At 36.3% G+C, this 24,501-nt stretch overlaps 1 protein-coding gene across 2 annotated transcripts in view; it reads right to left on the reverse strand.

The window, feature by feature from the left end:
- The window catches only part of Cht6 (Chitinase 6), a 116,082-nt gene that overhangs the window by 50,043 nt on the left and 41,538 nt on the right, over nucleotides 1-24,501 (reverse strand). For both annotated transcript variants that reach the window (XM_064035738.1, XM_064035737.1), the window contains exons 2-8: nucleotides 17,975-18,029; nucleotides 8,718-8,903; nucleotides 8,208-8,359; nucleotides 6,963-7,195; nucleotides 2,342-2,471; nucleotides 1,210-1,395; nucleotides 171-387 (exon numbers count right to left, since the gene is read on the reverse strand). In XM_064035738.1, coding sequence (XP_063891808.1) covers nucleotides 171-387; nucleotides 1,210-1,395; nucleotides 2,342-2,471; nucleotides 6,963-7,195; nucleotides 8,208-8,359; nucleotides 8,718-8,903; nucleotides 17,975-18,029 — 1,159 coding nt within the window. The remainder of the gene's footprint in view (nucleotides 1-170; nucleotides 388-1,209; nucleotides 1,396-2,341; nucleotides 2,472-6,962; nucleotides 7,196-8,207; nucleotides 8,360-8,717; nucleotides 8,904-17,974; nucleotides 18,030-24,501) is intronic.

Here is a 24,501-nt window from a genome sequence, read left to right on the forward strand (position 1 = left end):
AGATTAATAATATGACATTCCGTTTTAAGTATCTGCAGCTGTGTTCGTAATTATTGTCAAGTTGTGGTCTGGAGGATAGTTTAACCTTGTAGGTAGGTGGTAAGTTAAAGCTTCAACTATTACGACGAAAACTGGTGAAAGTATTTTTTTTTTTAATCTTAAAGTCTTACCTCCAAGTCCATTCTCAGCAACATATTCAGCCTTCTTCCTGACAATGTCGACGTCATCGTAACCAACCCACTGGTTACCCTTGAAGGCCACGGGACCCATCGCATCACGGTTGGGGTGCATCACCGTCCATTCTTCCTCTTCCTCATCAGAATACTCTTCGGAATCCTCGTCAGAGGCCGCGCGTTTCTTCGTTTTGGGTTTCAGAGCTTCGCAGATCTAGAAAAAAAGTAATAAGTTATTAAGGTATGAAGGATAGCCTGTGGAATTGTGGAAGTGGATTTGTTTTATTGTCTCAAATGCTCAAGTAATATGGAATTTATTTATTAACCGACTTTCCAAAAAGGAGGAGGTTCTCAATTCGTCGGGATCTTTTGTCTTTGATGACGATGATGGTAGCCGAATATCGGCCACGGCAGCTACTCTCATCTAAGGAGATTAGCCAACTGCGCAGGACATACATAAAAGCATTTGCTTCTATCTTTACAAATACAAACAACAGTCGAAAACATTTCAGTGAAATTGACAACCTGTTCCTTTTTTGGAAGTCAGTCAACAAGGTGCGCAAGATCATTAGCTTAAATATGTACCGGTCCTGTCTGTTTTGTGTGACCTTGACGACTGGCACTATCTTATAATTAATTAATTATAATAATCTGAAGAATGTGGTCAGGTGGCATATTGTGATTGTTGCGAGAGACCTTGAATCTGATAGATATTAACGACCCAAGAATTCCATTTGAAGACTTGAATCAAAATAGGATTATAGTAATGTTGAGAGTCAAGTGAACAATTAATTCGATTTAAGTCTTCTGCTAAACATTGTCCAAGCTACACACCATGACATCTTGCATTTGAACTGCGACTTATGCATGTTCGTTTTTTCTTTTGGTATCTTTGCGCATTTTTCGTCTATCCAGTCTTCGTCCTAGTCTTCGTCGTAGTTTCATCATGTTGGAGTTGAAATCGAGTCTAACCGTTTTTAAAGTATTTTACATGTGGAAAATACCTACTTTTTATAAATCTTCCTTAAATCCTTACCTCATAATAAGCCAAGTACCCCTTCTCCCTAGTAGCATCGCCCTGTTCTCCAGGACCATCAGCCGGGGACCCGATCTCCACAGCATCAGGGTTGAACAGCGTGTAGGAGCGACCGTACGTCGGTATACCGAGCACCAGCTTCGAGGGATCAGCTCCACTTTCGATGTAGAACTTGATAGTGTAGTCCTGGAAAAAGAGGAAGGATGAGTGAGTATGGAATGAGAGTTGTGGATTTTAAGATCCGTTCTTCGAACTTTAAAAGGGACAAACAGTTTTCTGTGTGTAGCAATTAATTCGCAAATAAACCAAATGGAACCAAGTAGGAGAATAACTTATGACAACTAATTTTTTTGAGGAGATTATTGTTACATTACTTAGGTGTTTATGTTCGACAAGGTTCGAGATTAACGAATAATATTTAAGTTACAGGATTTAAAATAGCTAGCTTTTTAGGTTCTTTCGAAAGTTTCCAGTTGGGTGACATTCCCGTCAACTAAACCCCCTTGACCTTGTTATTCATTGTGGAGACCAGTTTTCTAAGGTCAGGTTGTAATGAAATTTTTCGAAAGGCCTACGTCTAGCAGCTGTCTACAATGAGCTGACAGTCCGATTGAAGGCAACCGGTTTGCCACTGAAGTCTGTTATTGACTATTGTGACATAGAAATGCATGAGCAAAAGCTATTACGTGAAAGACTGCAGACAATTAAAGGTATATTAGAATACCTACTATTTAGATATGCTTCACTGATGTTTTTAAGTCCTAAGCTAGTTGCTTCTAGAACGTCGTCTCGGATCTAAGCTAAGGTCTATCTCAAGTGTGTTACTGACATATAGGTACAGTTAGGACCAAAGCATTGCTACATAGGTATTTACTCTGAAATCGCACGTTTTTAAGGCCTAAAAATCCTTACGGAAACCTTGCCTTTCTTTCTTTTTCAAACCTTCTCAAACTTTTGTTTATTATTAATCACTAGCACAACCAGGTCCACGTACTATTCCAACAGCTTAGATCTCCGGGATGCGGCGGTATCCAACTTTCCGACTCTATGACCCCAGACAAGGTACAGGACAGACATGCTTACGAGCTTACGACCATTAAACCGATGGGGTGATCATCAAACAAATACTTACAATATTAAGTTCGTTATCGACGCTGTATTCATTGGGTTCCTCGAGCGGGTACAGCGGCGCGTGGTGGTTGACTGCCGGCTCGAACGCCGAGTGGTAGTCGTACGAGAGCAGGTTCATCCAGTCCAGGTATCTGGAATAGATTGGTGGGAGTTAGAATGAGGTGTTAAAATAATAGGTATCCATACATTTCAGAACTATGTCTTGGCATATTATTGACTTAAGATTGAAGGTTGTCAGTGCTAATTGGGTGTGATCATTGATTTGAACAAGATAATTTAGCTACTTAGTCTTTCACGAGTCGATGGTAATCGAGCTTAAATTATAATGATTTAGACGCAGTATCAGTGGAGGCAAGTATTTTGGCAATCTATATAATATGTTTCAGTGGATGTAAATATATGTTTTAGGTATGGAAAAAAGGAAAATTAAATATGTATTTTATATTGAGTATTCTAGGAAGAATACAGAAAATTTAAGACACGTTAAACAGCTTCTAATAATAAAATCTGTATTGTACAACAACAAACATTGACCAAAAGCAAAGGGCCACAGCTTCAATCAGCCTTGCACACATCCGCGTTGCATTGCTGGCAGTTCATGCAACAAATGACAGTCGTAACTTATGGCTCACGACCCGGCGACGACGTGACAATCAAACGCGAACGTGTGGCTATTGCAATATGACTACGAGAATTGAATTTCGACTGGAATTGACATTTATATGAAATCTAATGTCACAAAGTGGAACATTTTTTAAATATGTTGAACCGATTCAAAACATTAAATCACTTTTATATCATATCGATAATGACTACTACACTATCCTTGGGTGGTTTATCCAGGTATGGGAATAAGATTCCCCGGGACTCGTGAAACACCTAGTAGTAGATATTTTTTTTGGTGAGTAGGTATGTCGATTTTTACCAGATTTTTACCAGATTTTTAGAGTCTCCTCTCGAATCTAAAGATCGTAAGAAACAATCTAGAGCTAAAAAAATTGCAGTAAGGCCTGTAGTACCTTGAACTGTAATGTATTTTGCACTTCAATAAATAACACCTGACACCCTAATAAATTCAAGAGCACCATAAGAATGGACCATTGAATAAGGTCCGAAACCGATTCACCATGACCTTTGTGAACAAATTCCAACCAGCCATATATTTATCTAATAAAACCAGTTCTCCCACGTATACTGTTAACAAATAATATTAATGTTCGTTCGTCCTTTTGTATGAATGAAAAAACAATCTAATGAATAGTTGTATGTATTGTACATCTTGCAATGATTGCCTATTTCCTGCGTGGTTAATTTATGTGGGTTCAAAGACGGTTTGAGAACAATTAGAGTATCCGCACACTGCAGACTAAATAGTCGGCCGACAGTTGACCCATTCGTTGGCAATTTTTTTTAAAGAAAAGCTTGAGTCTATTCAAAGTTTTCGGTCGGTCTGATACTGGCTATATCTCATCTTTATACTGATTTATGAGCCTGAACAAACTATAGGCCGACTAAAAGTTTGCAGTGTGCTTTTAGAGAACAATTAAGTGAACTGTGTCTGTAGGTGCATTGCTATCAAGGTTGTTTTAAGTTATCTAATGATTATGTTATTATGCAGTTTGTTTGTTATTTATGATTTAATTAAGTACTGATTACAATTATGTAGTAGCTTAAGTGTAGTATAGCTTGTAAGTTTTAAAGCTCTTAGAATATAACGTGTCAAAGCTTGGTCTTTAATTGATTATTACGACTAAATGATACCTAATTATTATTCTGACATTTATGACTAATATACGAAGATTTAGCTACTGGTAAAGGAAGCTTCGAAAATTGACAAACAACAAGAAACAGGTGAAACACAGCTACTAACAACACTAAACAGTTCTCAGATTTTCATCAGCAACCACTTAATTTATCTTAAAGTTCTAATCTTTATCCATTGTCTTCCTTTGCGTAAAATCTTAAGACAAAGCCAACCAGAGCGTTGAAGGACGGGATAAAATTAGCACATCTCATTGTTTTAGAACATTGTAGGGTTGCCATGGTTACGCGAAAATGGGGATTTAATCTCGCTGATTGCTTGTGTTTGTGTGTTTATTTCCGAGAATAGAGGTATTGTGTGGGTGTTTGAATGATATAGTAATTGTGGCTTTTGAAGAATAAGTAGGAAAGAGATGAGGAAGACATTTGTGGTTATAGTAAAGCGTTATGTATTTTTAACACGCTTATTGTTTGCTTGTTTCTATTAAATACAATATGAAGTAATAAAATATTATCTCAGTAATTTGCGAAAACTACCTCAATTAAAAACACAGGTCTACCTGGTCTTCCGTTCAGAAGAATAGCAATTTGACATTGTGTTCATGTACCAAAAAAATGCAGAATCTATACTAGTATAATTATTAGAAGCTCATATTTAAAACAAAAGATAAAAGAACGTTTCCCATTTCCATAAAAGATCGGTATCAATTTGCAAAACAGACCACCCAAGCACATTATTCACGGGCCCATCATTCCAAGGTCTTGACTTACATAACCCTACTCCATGGCCACTACACCAATCCCCATTGTGTATTCTAAGCTCCGAAGCATTGTGCAGCACAAATCAGCTGTACTTGCGAAACTGGCTAACATTGGAACTTCATGGAGTGAGGAAACATGACCGGAGATGCCATAATGCAGGCAGGGCGAGCGCCTTCTTCTAGATCAACTTCGTATAGTGGGCATGACCAAAATAAGTGTGTTAGGGTTCTTTGAAACATCTTTTTTTCTTGTATTTTTTTAATATGGGAAATGACACTGTGGTTTAGTAGCGTGAGGGAGTGTCAGACCCATCATGTTCCTTCGAAAGCTCTCTGTGTACCAGGGTCGCGGTAACTCTTATGAACAATTCCACAACTTCTTTAAGGCATCTGTCAACGATTTTAGGTATTACACTAACATGGTCAAGTATAAAGAAGAAAGCGTATAAGGTCGACAACAGTAACGTTCCTCGTCCGTTCTCACCCGCATTTTGGCGTACTACTTTCTTAGGCGATGTTCCGTTATGGCACCTCCGCTATTCATTTTGTTCTCCATGTTGAAACTAGACTGGTGAGAATGAGTTGTGGGATATTATACCCATTCAAAGGGAATTGTGCTGTCTTTAATGATGTTTTAATGAAAGGGATTGTAGGTCTTTAGAATAGTAATGATGGTGTGTGGTATGGAAGTGAATGAATATGTTGTCAGTGCGTGCATTTTTAAGCATGTAAGTTTTTACACGTAGGTATTCAAAAAGATTAAATACAGAGGTAAATGAAGCGGTAAGGAGTTGTAACTGTGGAAGCTTGTAATTACATATATTATACTATAAGTTGAGTTACATATACTTATTTATGGACTTATAAATTGTGTTATTATTAGTCTGTAAAATTAAATAAATAAATATTATACACTAGCCCTTTAGTGCCAGGTTTATGTAGAACAGCAGATTTACTTTTTATCACGGTTCGAAAATGGTTACAGAAACTATGGAATTTTATCTAACTCTAAAATCTACTTTTAACTCTTTAGTAAAACTGAATTCATAAAGAATACTATGTTAAAGCTCAATATAATTGTGTGTAACTAAGTTACGAAGTGCCGACCGCACACTATGGCTTAAGCTTACATTTACAATCATTAAAATAAATTAAAATTCCGATTTTGATCGTGTGACATTCTTTTTGCGGGCATGGTTTATAGGTTGGAATAAGTATCAAGAGATGAGCGATTTTGTCACATCGCTACGTAAGTAAAATATAATAATACGGTGATAGTAAAATAATTTACTTAGGTTTATTTTTTTATTAACAAATGACTGTACAAGCTAATTCTAGACACTACAAAAACTGTAATCAAACTAATTCTGAACACTAATTTAAATAGCGCAGCAATATGCCAGTCGAGTGACTGCGATAATAAAAAGATTATCACATTTTCGTTTATAATTTTGACCATTTTAAAAATAACTGTTGTTGACAGTGATATTTTAATTAATTAAATCCCTAAACAGATGACATTAAAAGCTCGTGGATCGCCTATAACTTGCACCACCACCTAACATGAGGCAACGCGACATTGGACCAGTAAATTAAGCAAGTGTCGTGATGTGTATGACTGGTGTGTATGTTAATGTGTATGGTGCAATGTATGTGACGATTAAGTATTTGCACAGTGTCGTCTTTGGTCATTTGTACAATGTCAAACTTGTGGTGATTTTCTAATGTGTGTTCTAAATAGTTTAAGAAATCATTGAAGTGAATTTATGTATCAGGTTAACTTGAGTGATTTTCAATGCCAGCATTTGCTATGCTGCGACGAAATGACAAATTCCTAACAAAGTGAATACAATTTACCCTACATAACGACTTTTTTGGGAAAATTGCTCACAGATTTTTTATTGAAATTTTTAGAGACATTTTATTTTTTTTCCAAAAAATCGAAAGCTTGGAAACTGTTGAATAGATCACTCTTTAATCTGCTGCCAAGAATGGGTATGTTACCTATGATCTATATAATACTTGCGTATGTAAGACGGAACATTTGACTACAATTTACCTACAAAAAAATAACAAATAAACAATAAAAAAACTACTCACTGGTTCAACGTCTTCACATCAAATCCCTTCTGTATATATTCAATACCAGCTGGAACCGCCATCGTAAGCAGCAGCCTCGGCTTCCCAGTCTTCTCCGCCTCCCTCTCAAACTCCTCACGTAGCTCCTTCACCAGCTTGGCGTAGTTCTCCCGGTCTTTGGGCTTCCCTCCGTCACGGAAGGCGGGGTACTCCCAGTCCAGGTCGAGACCATCGAAGCGGTTCTGTCTGAGGAACTGTGAGGGAAAGCGTGGTTTTAGTTGAGGAGAAAATAATTGTTTCTTTGAGATAAAACTAATTGAGTCATGCTAACATGTCAGGTCACGATCACGATAATTAAGAAAAATAGTTAAGATTTGTGACATTTAATTTCTTATTATTGTTTTTAATTTATTTTTCTCAATCCAATTTTAGCTTAAAATAAAATACATCTAAATGTCACCATCCGAGAAACATTAACACATTACCTACCATTTCTTTTTAAATGCATAATGAAGAGACAATATGGCCGACAGCAAATGTCACACAGTTTTAAAATAAGAACGTTACCACATTAGAAATTGTTGCACATACAAAAAGCTATTGTGGGAAAGTCATTTATTCAGAAATTTCTCAGTCATGACTACCGTATAATTCGTATACATATTGTAGCCGTATTTTCTAATCTAATTTCACGTAGAAAGGTGCTATGTAATTATAGGTCTATGGAGAAAGTCTAATGCAAAGATCGTCGAAGCTTTCGAGGTTCGACTGCTTTTGAAGACCTTGATGATGCAGTCTAAAATGTAACTTAAATTGTGGAGGTTTGGGTTTGAAATGGATTGGTATGTGTGGCTATTGAATGTGAATTATTTTGATTATTGCTTTGGTCAAAGATGCGTGCGATATTACTGCCATAGTAGGTAAATTGTGTACATGCAATAACATCAACGGAAAATAAGCTTAAATTAATTGTAGATATCATTCGTTCACAAACGTAGAGTACTTCAAACTTTTGCCTCAGCTTTCTTCGAGTAGTTTTTTTTCTCCTAAACTACCCATTTAACTAATCTTTGTCTACTCGAAGGGCTGGCTGTTTTATTAAAAGACCGTGTTTAATTACGAGAACCTTATTATTATCATTGGATTTGTATAAAAAAATATAACGTTGATAGGCCTTATATTTTGACTGTCTTCAAGTCAAGTAAACTTCGGACAAACAAAGTTACTCCCCTGAACTCTTTACCACGTAAACCATGTGGCACCAACCTTAATGGCGTTCCTGACGAACTCCTTCCTCCTCTCCCGGGAGCCGACCATGGGGGAGAACCGCGTGGAGCCCTCGTTCCAGCCGCCGATGGCCAGCATCGTCTTCAAGTTCTTGTTGTATGTCTTCAGACCAGTGAATTTGGCGTAACCACCTGGAATGGAAGGTTGGAGGTTATTGGCGCCCGACTGGGACAGTTAAAATGGTGGAGTTGCTAAAAATATGCAAGTGATTGTAGCCAAGCTAAGTCTTAACAAGAATAAAGCTAGAATAAATTGAATAAGTTTTAGAAAACTTTTTATTTAATTTGTTTCTTAGCGAACTACAGAATCTGATATAAATTAGGTTTTGCTTTTTTCCTTAAAATATGGATTATTCATATCATAATTTCAGCTTGTTTGTAGGGCATTTGATGATTTAAAAGTTATCTTTCATTCTAGGTTTCACGAATTATAAACTGGCGCCCAACGTGGGACAACACTTCAATCAAGAAACCAACTATAAAACCTTACCTTTCTCAATATCCTGATATTTGTCGAAAGGCTTGAGGGTGTTGTCCTTGGTGAAGCCCCCGAAGGCGTACACGAGATGCGTGCAGAGGTAAGGGTTGATGTTCTGCGGGTTGAAGCGCGCGGTGCCGGGCCGGTACACCGACCAGTTCGTGTAGTAGCACACCACTCGGGGCTCGCTTGATGATGCTGGAAGAAAATTATGTGATTAGTTTTGAGTAGTAGTGATATGGGTAGTTTTACTGCGGCTGATCTTTAAAACAGGTACGTGTCTTTACAATGAAAATCAGTACGTTTTAAACGTCAAAAAATATACAAAGGCATGCCCTCTCTTCAACAACACAATGTCTGTCTGTTTGGTTTGAAGAACCATTTTGCTACACCTAAGTATACCTCTTTTGTGGGTAAAAACAGTCAAACCAAGAGTAACTGTCTATCTATTGAAATACCGCAGTCCACAAAAATGCCAAGACATAGAATCATAAAGTAAATAACCACTAGAGAGCGCACTCGCCAATTTCTTCTAAGAACACGACTCACCGCTGCGGGCAGGGGGGGGCGACATAATCCGCGGCTACTATTGGTCAGTTCACGGTCGCTACTAAAGGATCGTACTGATCGTAGCCTTATAGTACGCGCAAAATCACTAACTTTTGGCGAGCGTCGGGGCACTGTATGCGCAGTCAAGTGGTTTTATAGTCTTTGCATAGAATGTACATAAAATATGATTCACCACAACAAAGGTTACATAAACTAGAAACACGGATGAGTTCCTACTGGGTCCAGCACATAATCTACTTACCTAACAATAACGTAGTTTTGTACTGGAACACTATAGAGAGCAATATTCTATGATTTACGAGCTCCCATTGTGATCATTTTTATAAAAGCCCTTTCTAACAAGCGGATTATCCGCCCAGCTCTTCCAAGTTGGCGATAAATTAAACAATTGACTACTATCAGTTCGAGAGACGCTACAGCCAGTACGCCTAAGTCAAACTGAGCAAATACGCACTATAAAATTGGCTAGTCTGAAACGGCTCGAAGGTTAGTCGTGTCATGAAAGTTTCTAACATATAATATATTGTGTAGCCTTACAAAGTTATAACTTTATAAGATTTATTGGCTACAATCATTATTTATATCGCTCTTCTCATTGGAATTGGGGCATGAAAGATACTTTGTTATTATGATAAACATTAATAAAACTTAAAGATTTTCATAGATTGCAGAAAGTATAGTATACCTATCTAATAGTTTTTACAATTTTATTTTGAAATGTTTGCAAATTTTTCGGGGCTCTTGAAATATTGTTTTTAAAGTACGTGATAACATTATTGCATTACAAACATGCTTGACATTTAATTTGTTTCACCGAATTCGATATATTTGCTTAATAGTAGGTTGAATACATATTTACCGTATCTGAAATAATTTACAATTCACTTCAATCATGTTTTATTGGCAAATTAACATTTATTTTGCATGATATTTTTATTATTTTGTAATTATTTCAGTCATACTTGTGTGTATATTAGGTAATTTTGAAGGTCATACGGTGAATTTTCATTAAATAATTTAATTTGCTTCCTCTATGAATTTGATTTGGAAATACAAATTCTAATAATGAATGAAGAATGATGATGATGATGATTTTCAGTCGACTTTAAAAGTTAAACTCAAGTCATCTAGAGGTACTGAACGACATAACCTCCTCGGCCCATAGACGACCTTAAAGACTGAACTATAAGCTTGATTTTATTTCACGGCAACTTATTCTGGAGTCGACTACAAGATGCCTCTTACCAACGAGACATAAAAATATCTGCGCCATACAATAATAACGTAAAAGAATGTTAATTTCCCAACTTTTCCCGGACATAAGCGTCACCGACTGACTCGCAATCCGTCAGCCGTGTAATACCTCACATTATAAACACACAGACAAGCCGTTGTCATATAATAGTACCAAACTAGAGACTTTTTAGTCGGCTGACAGTTTGATCGTCTCGTAAATTACTATTGCTAATTGGGTAGTTTACTAGGCCAAAAATAAATGTACATTGTCATATTCATTTAGTAGAGTATTTTAAAATAATGTCCCTTTCTTTAATCATTTTGATGGAATAACTGATTTCATTCTTTTATTGATAATATAAGCTAAATAAGTATACAATTTGGCGTGAAAAATCAATGACCCCAAAAATGTTCATACACATTGCATAGAGAGTAACTGTTTTTCACAGTTCAATAAACGTTATTTTGATTCATTGAACTACCAACCAACGGGCCAACTATCGGCCAACTACATATTTAGTCTGTACTGTGCGGGTACACTCATAGTGCGTGCGTACTGTTATATGTTGTATGTTATGTAGCTAAGTATATATGTGTGTAATATGTCTGACCTATATTGTTTATGCAATGATGAAAGCGCATCATTGAGTTAGCTTTGTCTGTTTATGTAGAAACTAACTAAAGAATTGTATATTATATAAAGCGAAAATATTAGTCTACACGTATAAGAAAGTAGATTCCACCATTGCCTTAGCTTTCGTCCCGAGGGAACTATTGCGCGCATCCAAATAAAAAGTACCATTTAGACTGCTTCCATAAATGGCCTATTTAACAGTGAAAGAATTTGAATACAACCAGCAGTCCCTGAGATTAGAGCAATCAACAATCAAACTCTTCAGCTTTATAATATTAGCATAGACTTACACATTACAATTGTATTGTAATGCCAAATAGTGTCGACATTAAATGCATAACAAATGTACAACACTAGTAGCATCAGTGTTGCCACATATCAATGAAATATAATTTATAACAAGAATGACTAATTGTTTTATAATTATATCGCTGATTGACAAATGATACATGAAAAGATTCATGAGTTAATAATGTTTGCGCTAATATTGCCTAACAAAGTTTCGAGGCTAAATAGTTATTACAACAGCCTATAATGAAGCAAAAAAAAAATCGGTTAAAAAACTTTTAAGTTAAACGGTTTTATCTTATGTGCACTGAAAACTAGAAAATAAAAAAAAACTGTTACTTACCTATAAACCTACATAGGTGGTCCCGGTCATATTAGACTAAAATAAAAACGTGGGGCCCATTACCTAACTATTGCTGTAATACTTTCTTCTAGAGGTATAATAGGTGTGGATTTCTACTTACTATAATAGTAACTGGAGAGTTTGACAATCAATAACCAGCCGTAGCGGCTTCACCAGCGAACGCCGAGCTCACGATCTACCAAAGTACCTATAAAGATATGCTTTGCCATAGGCAGGATTTCAGAGGGCCCCCACGTTTTTATTTTAGTCTAATATGACCGGGACCACCTATGTAGGTTTATAAGTAAGTAACAGTTTTTTTTTATTTTCTAGTTTTCAGTGCACATAAGATAAAACCGTTTAGCTTAAAAGTTTTTTTACCGATTTTTTTATTTTATAGTTTTTAGTATTTAATGAAAATGCCTACCGAATATTCCTCATTCTATATATGGGTCAGCAGCGGTGAGGGAGTGCCAGACTCTTACTGACTAAAAACCGTTGTTTCGTCGTAGGCCTTTTATGTACCAGGACAATCCCGCAGCCCAGGCAGGCCTTGGCCCTGTTGGGCCCCGTTGGGGTTGCTGACAGTATTCTACTTGAGTAGCCCTTTCATTTGATACCCATATTGAGGGGGTTGTGGGAAAAATATGTAATCCGCCATTTTGTACCGGCGGCCATCTTGGATTTACAATGTTATTGATATTAGTATATTGTATTGTCATCGGAATTAAAGGTGTGTACCAAATTTCAGATCAATCTGACAACAGCAAGGTACTTAAATTTGAATTACTAAATTTGACCCAAGAATAAATAAAACAAACAGGGTAAGCTAAATAAAACCGTTTAAAAAAATCGATGTCATATATCTAAATACGTTGCTAATGTAATTTTTTTATACGCACATTATTATTTAAAACTCTGAAAATTACCGGAATTAATTAATCTCAAGAACTACTAGACCAATTTGGTAAATTATTTCAGTGTTAGATAGCCCATTCATCGATTTTCCAAATCGCGGATAAAACTGCCGACAAAAGCTAGTTTTATACTAAAATAATACTCGCAATTCATTTACAACTTATCATAAACATCAGAAACATTATAATAGGTATAGGTACTATGTAAGAAGGTGTATATTATATTGTAAGACAGTGTAGCTATTCAAACACTTCACAATATAACGACAAAGTATAAGAGCCCCCGCAGACCACAGACTTTTTATCGGCCGATAGTTTAGTCGGGTTGGCCTGCTAGTACGCACACCGAGCCAACTAAACAGTTTAGTCGGTGATAAGTGCGCAAACTATCCAACAGTCTGCCGACTATTTGCTAGTTTCTAACCAACTGGTGAAAAGAGTGGTCGCACCGCACAATGAAAATTAATAAAACATTGCATAGAAATGTTATTAATGCTCTCATACACCAAAGAAGGAAAATTAAAAAGAGAGCCCGAGAGTATTGGGTGCATCATATCTTTAGTGATAGATTATTAAATGGAATTTTTTACAATAAGTAAGCATTCCAAATTACTCGATTATTAAAGTGCAGGGCGTTTTTCGACTTCCTCGATCAAAGTTACGATCGAAGATTCCGAAATAAGTGACTGAGAATTGGGCGACGCCATTTTACAAAACACGCGCGACCGACCATTCGCTGTCAAAGCTCGGAGCGAACTGAACTATCGGCTTAGTCGGCCGACTAAAAAATCGTTATGTGTGCGCGTGTGGTAGGGAGCCAATACTGATTATACGGTCGGCCGACAGTTTGCCGACAGTTTAGTTTGAATGGAATCGGGAAGCCCATCAAACTTGTTTATCGGCCGATACCAAATCGTCATAGTGTGCGCACTTGCTAACATCTGCGTACTGATTAAGATCCCGACCAAACTATCGGCCGATAAAAAGTCTGTGGTCTGCGGGGGCTCTAAGTGTGTCACATTTCACCGACTGTGTAATAAGAGGTAATGTGTGCTCTTCACTGAGCTAAGTGAGCAATGCTTGACATCTCGAGTTACGTGGCGAAGATACCAGTTACTGCGGTCATTAGGCCAATAGTATAGTTAGATGTATTGTTAAATACTTACTTTGTTACATACAAAGTTTGTTACATTACATTACTTTGTTACATTAGTTATGTGATATTTTATTATTAAGTATTGTATTTTCTATGGGCTCTAGTTGCCTGAATTAGAGGAATAAATATAACTAATGTTATAGGAAAGTTGAAGAGTTGATTCGTTTGAACTGGAGCAGTTTGATAAAAATCTTTTACACTTAGAAAGTCCATTTATCGAGGAAAGCCTTAGGCTATAGACTTTTATTTAGGTACTTAGAGTAGTTTTGATAGGAGGCAAGTGAAGTTGCTGGCGGAAGCTAGCAATACATTTATAAGTATATATCATTGTTACAAAAAATAGTAAAGACTTTTCCAGTTATTTTTGCCTTTAAATGCTATTGAACTTAACAAAGTTCAACATCCTCACTGCAATGTGTTTACTTAAAAAATTTTGGATATTTCTTCAAAATGCTGTACTTATATTTACTAAGAAACTACATCTTTGGAGCAATTTACTAAGCTTCGCGGTTCCATTTAAAAGCACAAATATAAGTCCAAAGCGATTCGTCTTATGATTCACAAAGGAATTCCTGAACAATGAGTAAAGCCTCCGAGCTTACCTTCGTACCTACTGACTGTACCTATACATAGGTACATCTGGTATATGCATTATGTATTACGCATGCAACTAAATGTGGTTGATCTTAGTTAGATATGTGCTCTTCTAATGATAAATATACTGGCATAAGAACCTTTGGCTAAGGTCCAGGTCATACCTAAATATGTAGACGATTTTGGAACCTGACTGTGGAATTAACGATATAATAATTAATTATCAAAAGTAATACTTGTAAAAATAATTGCCTAAAAATATCGATCACTTGATTCTATTAGCAGTTTGACCCTTGTCCCGTGAAAACCACGTCACATCCCGAAATTAAAAATATACTAAGTATTGCCTTATGTTTATACACAAAAAGACTAGCCATAACTTTTCATACAAAAAGCCAACAAATTATCAATTCCTCAAGACAATAAAAATGAATTACGACAACCAACAGCCGTTAATTATCCATGAAAATATTAACAGGCACTTCATATCTTCTCCAGCCAATTAAATGTCGTAAAACATGTACAAAAAGTATTAAAAACTACGTGCTAAAAGGTCATCGGTCATTGCTTGCGGAAGATGAGGACGAACCAACAACAATTTTACTTTTTTTTTACAAAAAAAAGAAATGTCCCTTGAAGGTTGGCAACCAGACATGAAGGCCTTGAAGAAGAAGTATTTATGTTCACGTTTCTTGTATGCAGATGGGTACGTGGTGTAAAAAGGAAGGATTATCTTTGGAGTAAAAATAAAGATGGATGAGGCTATTTATATGTGGTATCACGATATTTTCAAAATTGGGTTTTACAGGTTCAGAAATAAGAGCTACCTCTACAAGGTAACCTATGAATGTAGCTAATAACAAAGTAGGTAATAGCGTCGTATTCTAACAACAAAATAAGTTAAAGATAGAAAATTCCTAATAAGAATTGTAAGCTGTTTTGTTGTGGGGTCCTAGCTGTCGATATTGTAAATATTTAGCAATCCTTATGGTCTGAAGTTGGGTAGCCAGACAAGCAATAGCACCAAGGGACATCGGGCTACCTAAGCAACGGGGTTATGGAGATCAAATAGGCAGTCGCTACAAATAAAACACTGGTTCTCAGCTGCAACCATCATACATTGTGACCTCAACATACTTTGTATAAAGCTGGCTAGGTAAACTTATCAATGTAGTGTTATCAAAATCGAAAGTCATCACAAATACAGAAAACCATTAACTTAGTACACAAGTAAAAGTGTACAAGACGCATGTTTTAACATCCTAAGTACACAGAGGTCATCGCTCAGTCCGTGGGACTAACGAGCCATTGTTCAAGAGTCGCTTCCAGTCATTCTATGACATTGTAATATACTATCACTTTGTGGTAGAGGATTATAAACCTTATCTTGTACGTGTTAAAGTTGGGTTTTGATTGTGTTGACAAAAGCTTTGCCTTCGAAGAGCATTTTTGTAGGAAGGTTATTTGGTTAGACATGATGCATCTGGGTGCAGTATTTTATCTTAATCTGTAGGAATATTGTGAAGAGGTAATGTTTGTCATTTGTAGTATGTTGTGTCTGGAATTACTGGATTTCTAAGATGAATTGTTTTGAATATAATTATTATAGGTACCAATGTTTTTGTGTTACAATCCATGACTATATTAGTCATCATCTCTCGAGCCTTAGCAACTATGCTGGTGTCGGCTTTCAGTCGGGTAGACTGTCTACTAGTGTTTTAAAAGGAGCGACTGCCTATCTGACCTCCTCAACCCAGTTACCCGGGCAACCCAATAAAACCCCTTGGTAAGACTAGTGTCAGACTTACCGTACTAGCAACTATAGTGTGATATTGATCAATCGTATTTCTACTTTAAGCTTAGGCTTATAAATACCTACATAATTAAACCAGTAATATTATGATAATGTCATGCGTAAATACCTGTGTCAATAGTGAATACGGTAAGTAGATCAAGTAGATTCTAATCTGACCAGTATCAACTACCTGTCGTTTTAACATTAGGTATACTACGTATGTAAATTAATGTGACTACTAGCTGATCCCCGTAGTTTCGACCGCATCCTGAGAGAACTACTTTCCACGTCCATATAATAGTAACTTTTCGCTGTTTCAGAGGTACATATTAATCGGTTATATTGTTTTGGCATGAGAGTACGAAACGTGTGTCTTTTCTCAGGTTCAGATAAATATACAAAAAGGTTCTATAGTTTTGGAATAAAAGTGCGATAGACAAACAGAGTTACTTTCGCATTTATAATATAAGTAAGGATTTATTTAAATGTATGAAATTATGAAGAAGAATATTTTGTTTCTACAAATATTGAAATCACTCACATACTTAGTAGATAACATTTTCCAAGGACAACTTAAGAAAATGACCCAAGAATGTAGATAATTAAACATATTTTTACTCATTTTATGAGTATACGTTTGATAGTGAGATAAACATGTTCTTCAAAAGGATCCTCGCTATTATCTTTCTAAGAAGGAATGTGCGTTTGATCTGCACATGGAGATGCTGTGGGAGTGACGATTATGTAAATGATGCCATTACAGCCCATGTGTCAGGTAGTCAGATATTATGAAGTTTTGTTTTTTAGTTAGATATCCACATATTTTACAACAAACAAATACACACAAAGGACAATGCCTAAAAACGTCCCCACCCACCAACAGACTTGAAAGTAGTGTCATTGGATGCGCCTCATTTAATAGATCATTTCTTATTATGGAGACACATTCCAAAAGTATGGGGTTTAGGAACTATAAGACAATTTAGTGTCCTTAATAATGAATTAACTTCAAGTTTGTTAACCAATTACTCGGAGTTGGGTGGACCGATTTTGATGTTTTTATTTTTATTTTAAAGAATCTATCTCAAAGTTAGTCTAATTTAATTTTCATCAAGATCTTTTGAGCAGTTTTTTAGTTATCATCGGTTAAAATAATCGGTTTGGAGAGACAGTGTAGTTCTGCGTAAGGACACCTTAACCACCTCCTACAGAGTTCAACTAAGTGTCATTGGATGCGCCTCATCCGCCAAAAAGATCCCGATGAAAATTATATCGGACTAATGTTGAGACACGTTCTTTGCATTAAAACAAAAATAATCAAAATCGGTCGACGCAACTCCGAGTAATTGGTTAACAAACTTGAAGTTAATTGATTATTAAGAATACTAAAATGTCGTGTATTTCTAAAACCCCATACATTTGCAGTAAATCGTTTTGATAATCATGATCTATCGAAGGATGCGCTTCCGATGACACTAGTTTCAAGCCTGTTGGTGGGTGGGGACAGGGTCCATACAAAATCTGGCATTGTCCTTTATATTATACTTAACAATTTTTTTTGTGATCTTTTGACTGTTTTTGTAACTATACCTACATAGTAGATTTATAAATTGGTGGAATACCATCGAAACTGAACATCTTTTGTCAATAACACTTATTAGATAGGCATAATTGTGTAATGATTTTCATGCACATATAATTTTTAAAGGTTATCATTTTTATTGAAATATATTTACCTGGTGTTCCTAATGTGATAACTGCTAAAAGTAGTGATAGCCATGTTGTGACTTCCTGTGAACAAAAGAAAAAACAATATTAGATATGATTCAATGGATAAAGTTTTAAGCCTTAAAGCTATATACAAATTATATTTCTACAATAACTTTTAAGAAGAAATTAAACATATACCTATACATATACCTATTAAAAAAGAAATGTACGACTTAATAAAACTCTAGTACTTTCAAAATCACAACAAGAAACTACATCAACAAAAATCAATCACGCAACTATCTTAGTCAATCATTTACCAACGTGAACGGCCACAAAACACACAGTATCAAGAACTTGAACTGCATGAACTCACACACAATACACAACTTCCTTCACAATACACACAAGAACACATCCATTGTGTATTGTGTATGAAACAATTACTTTTGAAATAAGCTAAAAAGATGCGCGGGCGCCGGTCGCGCGTTGATGTCTTTTGTATGGAGAGTTATTAGCGCATTGGTTGTGTGAAAAAGTGAGGTTATGTTAATAATGTTTCATGACTTGAGGCTATTTAACAGTTCTAAGTTGACAAAAGAAATGTATTATTACATTACAATATGTAAAATAGAAAACCCTCTATTGATACTAAAATTATAACTTATTTATGTGATTCTTTAAATGGTATAGAGATGTCAACAGATTTTCCTATCTTTCTCTACCTATTAAAGACAGTTCAATTGATCTCTCTCCGGTCGTGTCGGATTGCCGTCCCATCGGGCTCCGAGATGTAAGGAATAGGGAGTGCACCTGTGTCTGCGCAAATGCTCGAGCACTATAATATGTCCTGAGCAGCTGGCTGATCTCCCGATAATTGGCTAGGAGGACAGTTGAGTTGAAAATACAATTTCAAGGCAATCCAATACCAGTTATTAAAATATACGAAGCGACCAGTTTCTTTCTCATCTCCATTAATTAAAGTAAGCATTACACTGTTCCGCCATCTTGGAATTCATTGCGCGTGAGTTGATACTAGGCGTTAAGGAAATGTCTATAAAGATATGATAATGTTGCAGTTTAATTCGCTAGGTAGTAAATTAGCTTTTTATAAGCTTTTCAGTATTTATGAACTGTTTTGTAATTGCAAATCGAAAGGTTTTTAAGTCTATCTTTTTTGATCTGATCTAGGTTAGAGCACTTTTTTGCATGAAATATATCTATTTATTTATGTTAGTTCCAGTTGTTTCCTGCAGTTTCACCTGTGACCCGAGAAAACTACTCTCTGTATCGAATCAAAAGTAGCCTATGTCCTCTGTGTCTAACTTTAAACTGTCTATTTATCAAACATTTAAATCGATTTACCAGCTTTGGCTTGTAAACGAGCACATACAGACAGACATACGGGATGTAAGAGAAGATCAAATACCTAATAGGGTATATGAGTAATAGAGTGGGGTGTAGCTTTTAAAAACTTCCTACTGAAAAAAAATACTTCAATCAGTGACATGTGTTGTCATATGATAATGAAATTCAAGGAAGCTGGGAGCTACCCAAAGTCAATGACGTCACAAAGTGTAAACACAATGAAATAGGAATGGGGTCAGTTGAAACTGGGGCTAATTGTAACAAAGAAATTGTTGAAGTTTTGTTATGAGTGTGAAATATTTCATTATATAACTGAATAGAGCTAAATGTCAGACTCTATTTCGCACAAAAAAATTAAATGTTCCTAATTAATTTGAACGTTAAAGTAATGTAAAAAGAAAAGTATTAATTTTAACCGACCAATTGTTGACTTTTTTATCAGTCTCTATTTATAATTTCGTTTCAACCTCTTTTTTTTTATTTTTTTTTTTTTTTTTGGCAGGGGGAAAATCCTCATGGACTTCCCTCCACCTGGGGTCGGTGGAGGGGGTGTGCCGGACTCTTACCGGCTAAAAACCCACCCAGTGTTGCCTTCTATTACCTATTGTCGAGCTCAGATCCTTGCATGAGTTTTCACAACCTTAGAAAAACCTAACAACAACAGTTGACCCGATTGTAGGCTATTTAAAAAAATTTCATCTTGATCCCAATCGGAGTTTTCAGTCGGTCTGATACCGGCTTAATACCTGATCTTTGTAAAGTTATTATTACCACTGATTTATAAGCCCAAACAAACTATCGGCCGACTAAAAGTTTGCAGTATCCCGGTATACTTACTGCTACACCACAGAGGGTAGCAAAATCATTATTCACAGACACTAAAAATAGTCTTTCCATTCAATATTCACTTATCAATCTCCCTTAAAATTCACCACGCGTGCACTCCAATTAAGTTATATAGGTTGACGTAACCGTTATCAACCGCCGAAGGTTGCTGCCCGACCAGGCGAGACAGTTACACGACTGTAACAGTACCAGTAATGTGCTTTGAATATTCATAGTTTGGTGAATGGGTTGTCTTCCTGTGGCTTTATGGGACAGACTATTTATAGATGGTTGGGAACACCTATGGAGTTGTGAACTGGTGCATTTAAATAAATAAGTTGCTGGGACTGAATGGTTTTGGGTTTTATGAGGGCTTCTCCTTTGAATAGTATGTCCACTTATACGTGCTAAAGACAAAATGTTCAGTAATATTGATTGGTCAAATGAAATAGATGAGCCTCTGGATAGATACCGCGCATAGATACAAACCATGGTCTGCATGTGTCAAGCAAAAGAGCAATTACAGTGTAGCAGGACCGGACCAAACAGTAGCCTCTTTAGGAGACATCAAAAATAGTAAACCATAAAGTACCCGGGTAACTGGGTTGAGGAGGTCAGATAGGCAGTCGCTTCTTGTAAAGCACTGGTACTCAGCTGAATCCGGTTAGACTGGAAGCCCACCCCAACATAGTTGGGAAAAGGCTCGGAGGATGATGAGGATGATGAAAGTCAAAAACACTCTACTACTAGTTAAGAAACATTCTACATAATTACACTCTAAAAAGTAAACATCATAAAGTGCTTCTTTTGTGTGGTAGACACACAAAAGAAGCACTTTAAAAATATGAAAAATCTCCAAACATGTTACTCATCCATATTCATTACAAAACTGAAAAACTCAAAAATTCCGATCCGACGCGTCGTTAACCGATTAACCACACGTGTGGTTACCGTAACCATCGGTTGAGCAACCCGAGCCACCGTGATGCAACCGCTGTTAACTATGAAGTTAGATCATTTGTAATTATTGTTTACATTGCTTGCTTTAACTTGATTTTGTACGATAAGACGTGTTTGGGTTAGTTGGATTTGATTGTGATAAAGATAACTAATAAATGAGATTATGTGTTTTAAATGCTTCTTAGGTATGCGGCCACGTAAAGCTGCCAAAATAATAGGTTTCTGAAACGTGAGTTCAAATTGACTTTGAAAGAAAGGTTTCTCAAACGTATGTTTTAATTGTCTAAATAATATACTGTAATAAGTTCAATGACCAGTATTTTGTAGTAAATGGTGTGCTTTGTTCTTCCAATAACTTTAGTATATTGCAATGATATCCCTAGCAGAAATTGCAAAAAAGCACGTTTAGCCTAATATTGGTTTAGTTTTGACAACAAAAACTCAATCCAAGGGGCTTGTTCAATTCGCTACTTGCTCTGAATAAGAAAATTAAACAAATACCGTTTAATACTTTGCTTGTGAAGACCTCAGTCTCGAAATTAATTATCTTTAAGACACAATTCATAAAACTGAAAATCTCGACACCTGCGCAAAGTTTTGCACAACTGATAGACGCAGTTTATATAACGTAACGTATAAATTGCACACTCTATTGTTGCTAAGCTTGCATAACTCGACGCCGTTTAAAAACCGCTTTGCATAGACGAGTAGATCAAGAGCCAGAGAGGGGTAGGTCTTCTTTGTGCCATGAAGGCTGAAAGTTTGAAGATTGTGGGTACTTTTTATCTGGGTGCGCGAAGTAGTCCCCACGGGATGCAGGTGAAATCACTAGTGGAAGCTAGTGTTTAGTAGGTACAAAGTAAAATATAATAGAGCTAGGTTAGGTTATTTCTGTATCATCAAAAGCCATCAGTCAATCAAACTTCGAAGTAGTCAGTCGTTCAAACCCATTGTAGGGTGGATGATGAACATGCAGTGTATTATTTCAAAAAAAGAAGGTACTTAGTTTAATCTGTATGCGATTATCTTACGTTTAGCTGAAACTATTATAGTGCTATTTTCAGCATATTATTTATCAGACTTAAGAGAAGTTTTTAAGTTTGGCTTTATTTTTTTTGGGAAATAGTTTTTAGCCTTTATAAAATAGTGAAGGTCTATTAGCCGCGAGCTCTTGATCTATGTAGTATAAGGAAGTGTGAAGACATGTGATTGGCGTGCTGTAATCTTGTTAACTGACAGTTTATTGTGGGAATCTGACCGATATTGAGGATGATTGATGTCGAAGACTATTGGCTTAGTTTTGTGATAGTAACTGATCGTATAAGGTTGATTGAAATGGCAAGGGAATGTGTGTGAGGGAAGCCCTTTTAGAACAAATACAAGTACAAGATTCTGCTTGCGACCGTTCCTGTGGTTCGCCTTTATATTCAAGGATTTAGCTATCTATCAGTGAACATCGGTATAGTAATACAATAAAGCTGAAGAGTTTATCTGTTTGCTTGAACACTAATCTCAGAAGCCACTGGCCGAAACATTATTTCAGTGTCTATTTATCTAGGAAGGCTGTAGACTTATCTGGATGTGCAAAATCATGGGAAGCGGATGAAACCGCTGCGCTGACTAAACTTAATTAATAGATAAAAATACTCTTGACTAACTCTCCGACTTTACCGAGGAAATATATTCCACCTATAATTGGCCATCAATACGATTATCCCATAGCGGTGTTACTGAGCTTCATACAGTTACCACATCAGTTGCGCTATGGGATGTTAGCCAATCGAACTGACCACCACTTGCCTGATTATTGTGCCTGTCCACTTCCTATGAGGCAAGCCGGAATGACTGACGTGGCTGGGAACAGTTAGTGAATGGATTAACGTTCTAATTATAAGGGCTATTTGGTAGTCATGGTTGGGAACTTTTAATGCTATATGCCTTAACTGTAAAGGATATTAGTGAATGGTTAATACGAATGGTGAACGGTGTTTAATTCAGGAATTGTTAAATTATGGGTCTTGTATTTGTACATATTCTATCTTAGGTTCGGTATTCGGTTCTATCATCATCATCATCATCATCAGCCTATCGCAGTCCACTGCTGGACATAGGCCTCTCCAAGTGCACGCCACTGAGATCGATTTTCGGCTTCTCGCATCCAGCTCCTGCCAGCCGTCTTGCGCAAGTCATCACTCCACCGTGCGGTTCTATAAGTGTTACATGTTAAATAGTATACTGGCTTCCACCAGCGGTTTCGCACGCTGCACTCGGATAAAAAGAAGTCTATATGTTAGTCTGATATTCATAGATACAAACTTAATATTAGTATGTTAAAGCCCCCCTAAAATTATTGGTCTTGTTCTTTTGACTTGGTACCGGTGCTTTTTACATAGGGTCTTTAAGTCAGTAGATACTTTGGTTCGGTCAGAATTATTATTGTAGTCTTTGTAGAATGCATGTACAAAAATAAAGTTTATAGGATTGCCTCCTTTACAACCATTTACGATTATGCTACTTTTACGATCACAAGTCAGCTTTCCTTGGTATAATCGTAAGTAGCAAAGATAATTAGAAAGGTAAGGAGCTCACTGCGTACTGCAGTCCAAACTGTAAGCTGATAGTTGGGCTGATGGCTGATCATTGATTATGAAGGTTATCGTGAATACGATCAAAGAGAAGTTATATTGAATCTGATACCAACCAGCTACTTGATCATTGTAATGCACTACCATATAATACCTATGTATTTCTACATAGTGATTTATAAGCTCAATTAAACTATCGAGTGACTAAAAGTTCAAAGTTTGTGTGTAAAATAAATGGTTTTTCTTTCTTTCTGGTTTTCAAAGTGTGCAGTGTGCCCATTTAACCTTCAAATCAAATCAAAAATCATTTACTCGAACTTGGCTGCAAAACAGCACTTTTCAAACGTCATTTTTTTTTAACAAATAAACCCCCTTCACCACTTCCTATATCTTTATGCTGGGAAGAAGAATTTTCGCAACAAACTCCCCAGCAACACATATTCTTCGTCTATTTCTGGTTGCAGTGTTTTTTTTCCAGCAAAAAGCTAGGTTCGTTTGCTCATGTGGTTTTAAAAATAGTATAAAATAATTAATCCTATAATTCCATATGATTTAACCTTTAGACTAAGCGATTGCCTAAATACAATATTTCAAGGTCAATCGTGAAATGTTATTGTTCATCTTCTGATGATGTATCATGTTTTGTCATCCTTTCTTCATGCATTCTTATTAATAAAAAGGTCGAATTACTTGTGTAATCCCTAAGGCTTAAAGTTGAGCTTTAAGTTGAGATCTAGTGTATAAGTTCGTTGACAATAGTTCCCAATAGCTAGCAGTTATTTTGAAGATAATGTCTTAAGAGCACTTGTAGGCCG

The sequence above is a fragment of the Helicoverpa armigera genome, chromosome 8, assembly GCF_030705265.1.
Source record: "Helicoverpa armigera isolate CAAS_96S chromosome 8, ASM3070526v1, whole genome shotgun sequence".
Lineage (NCBI taxonomy): Eukaryota > Metazoa > Arthropoda > Insecta > Lepidoptera > Noctuidae > Helicoverpa > Helicoverpa armigera.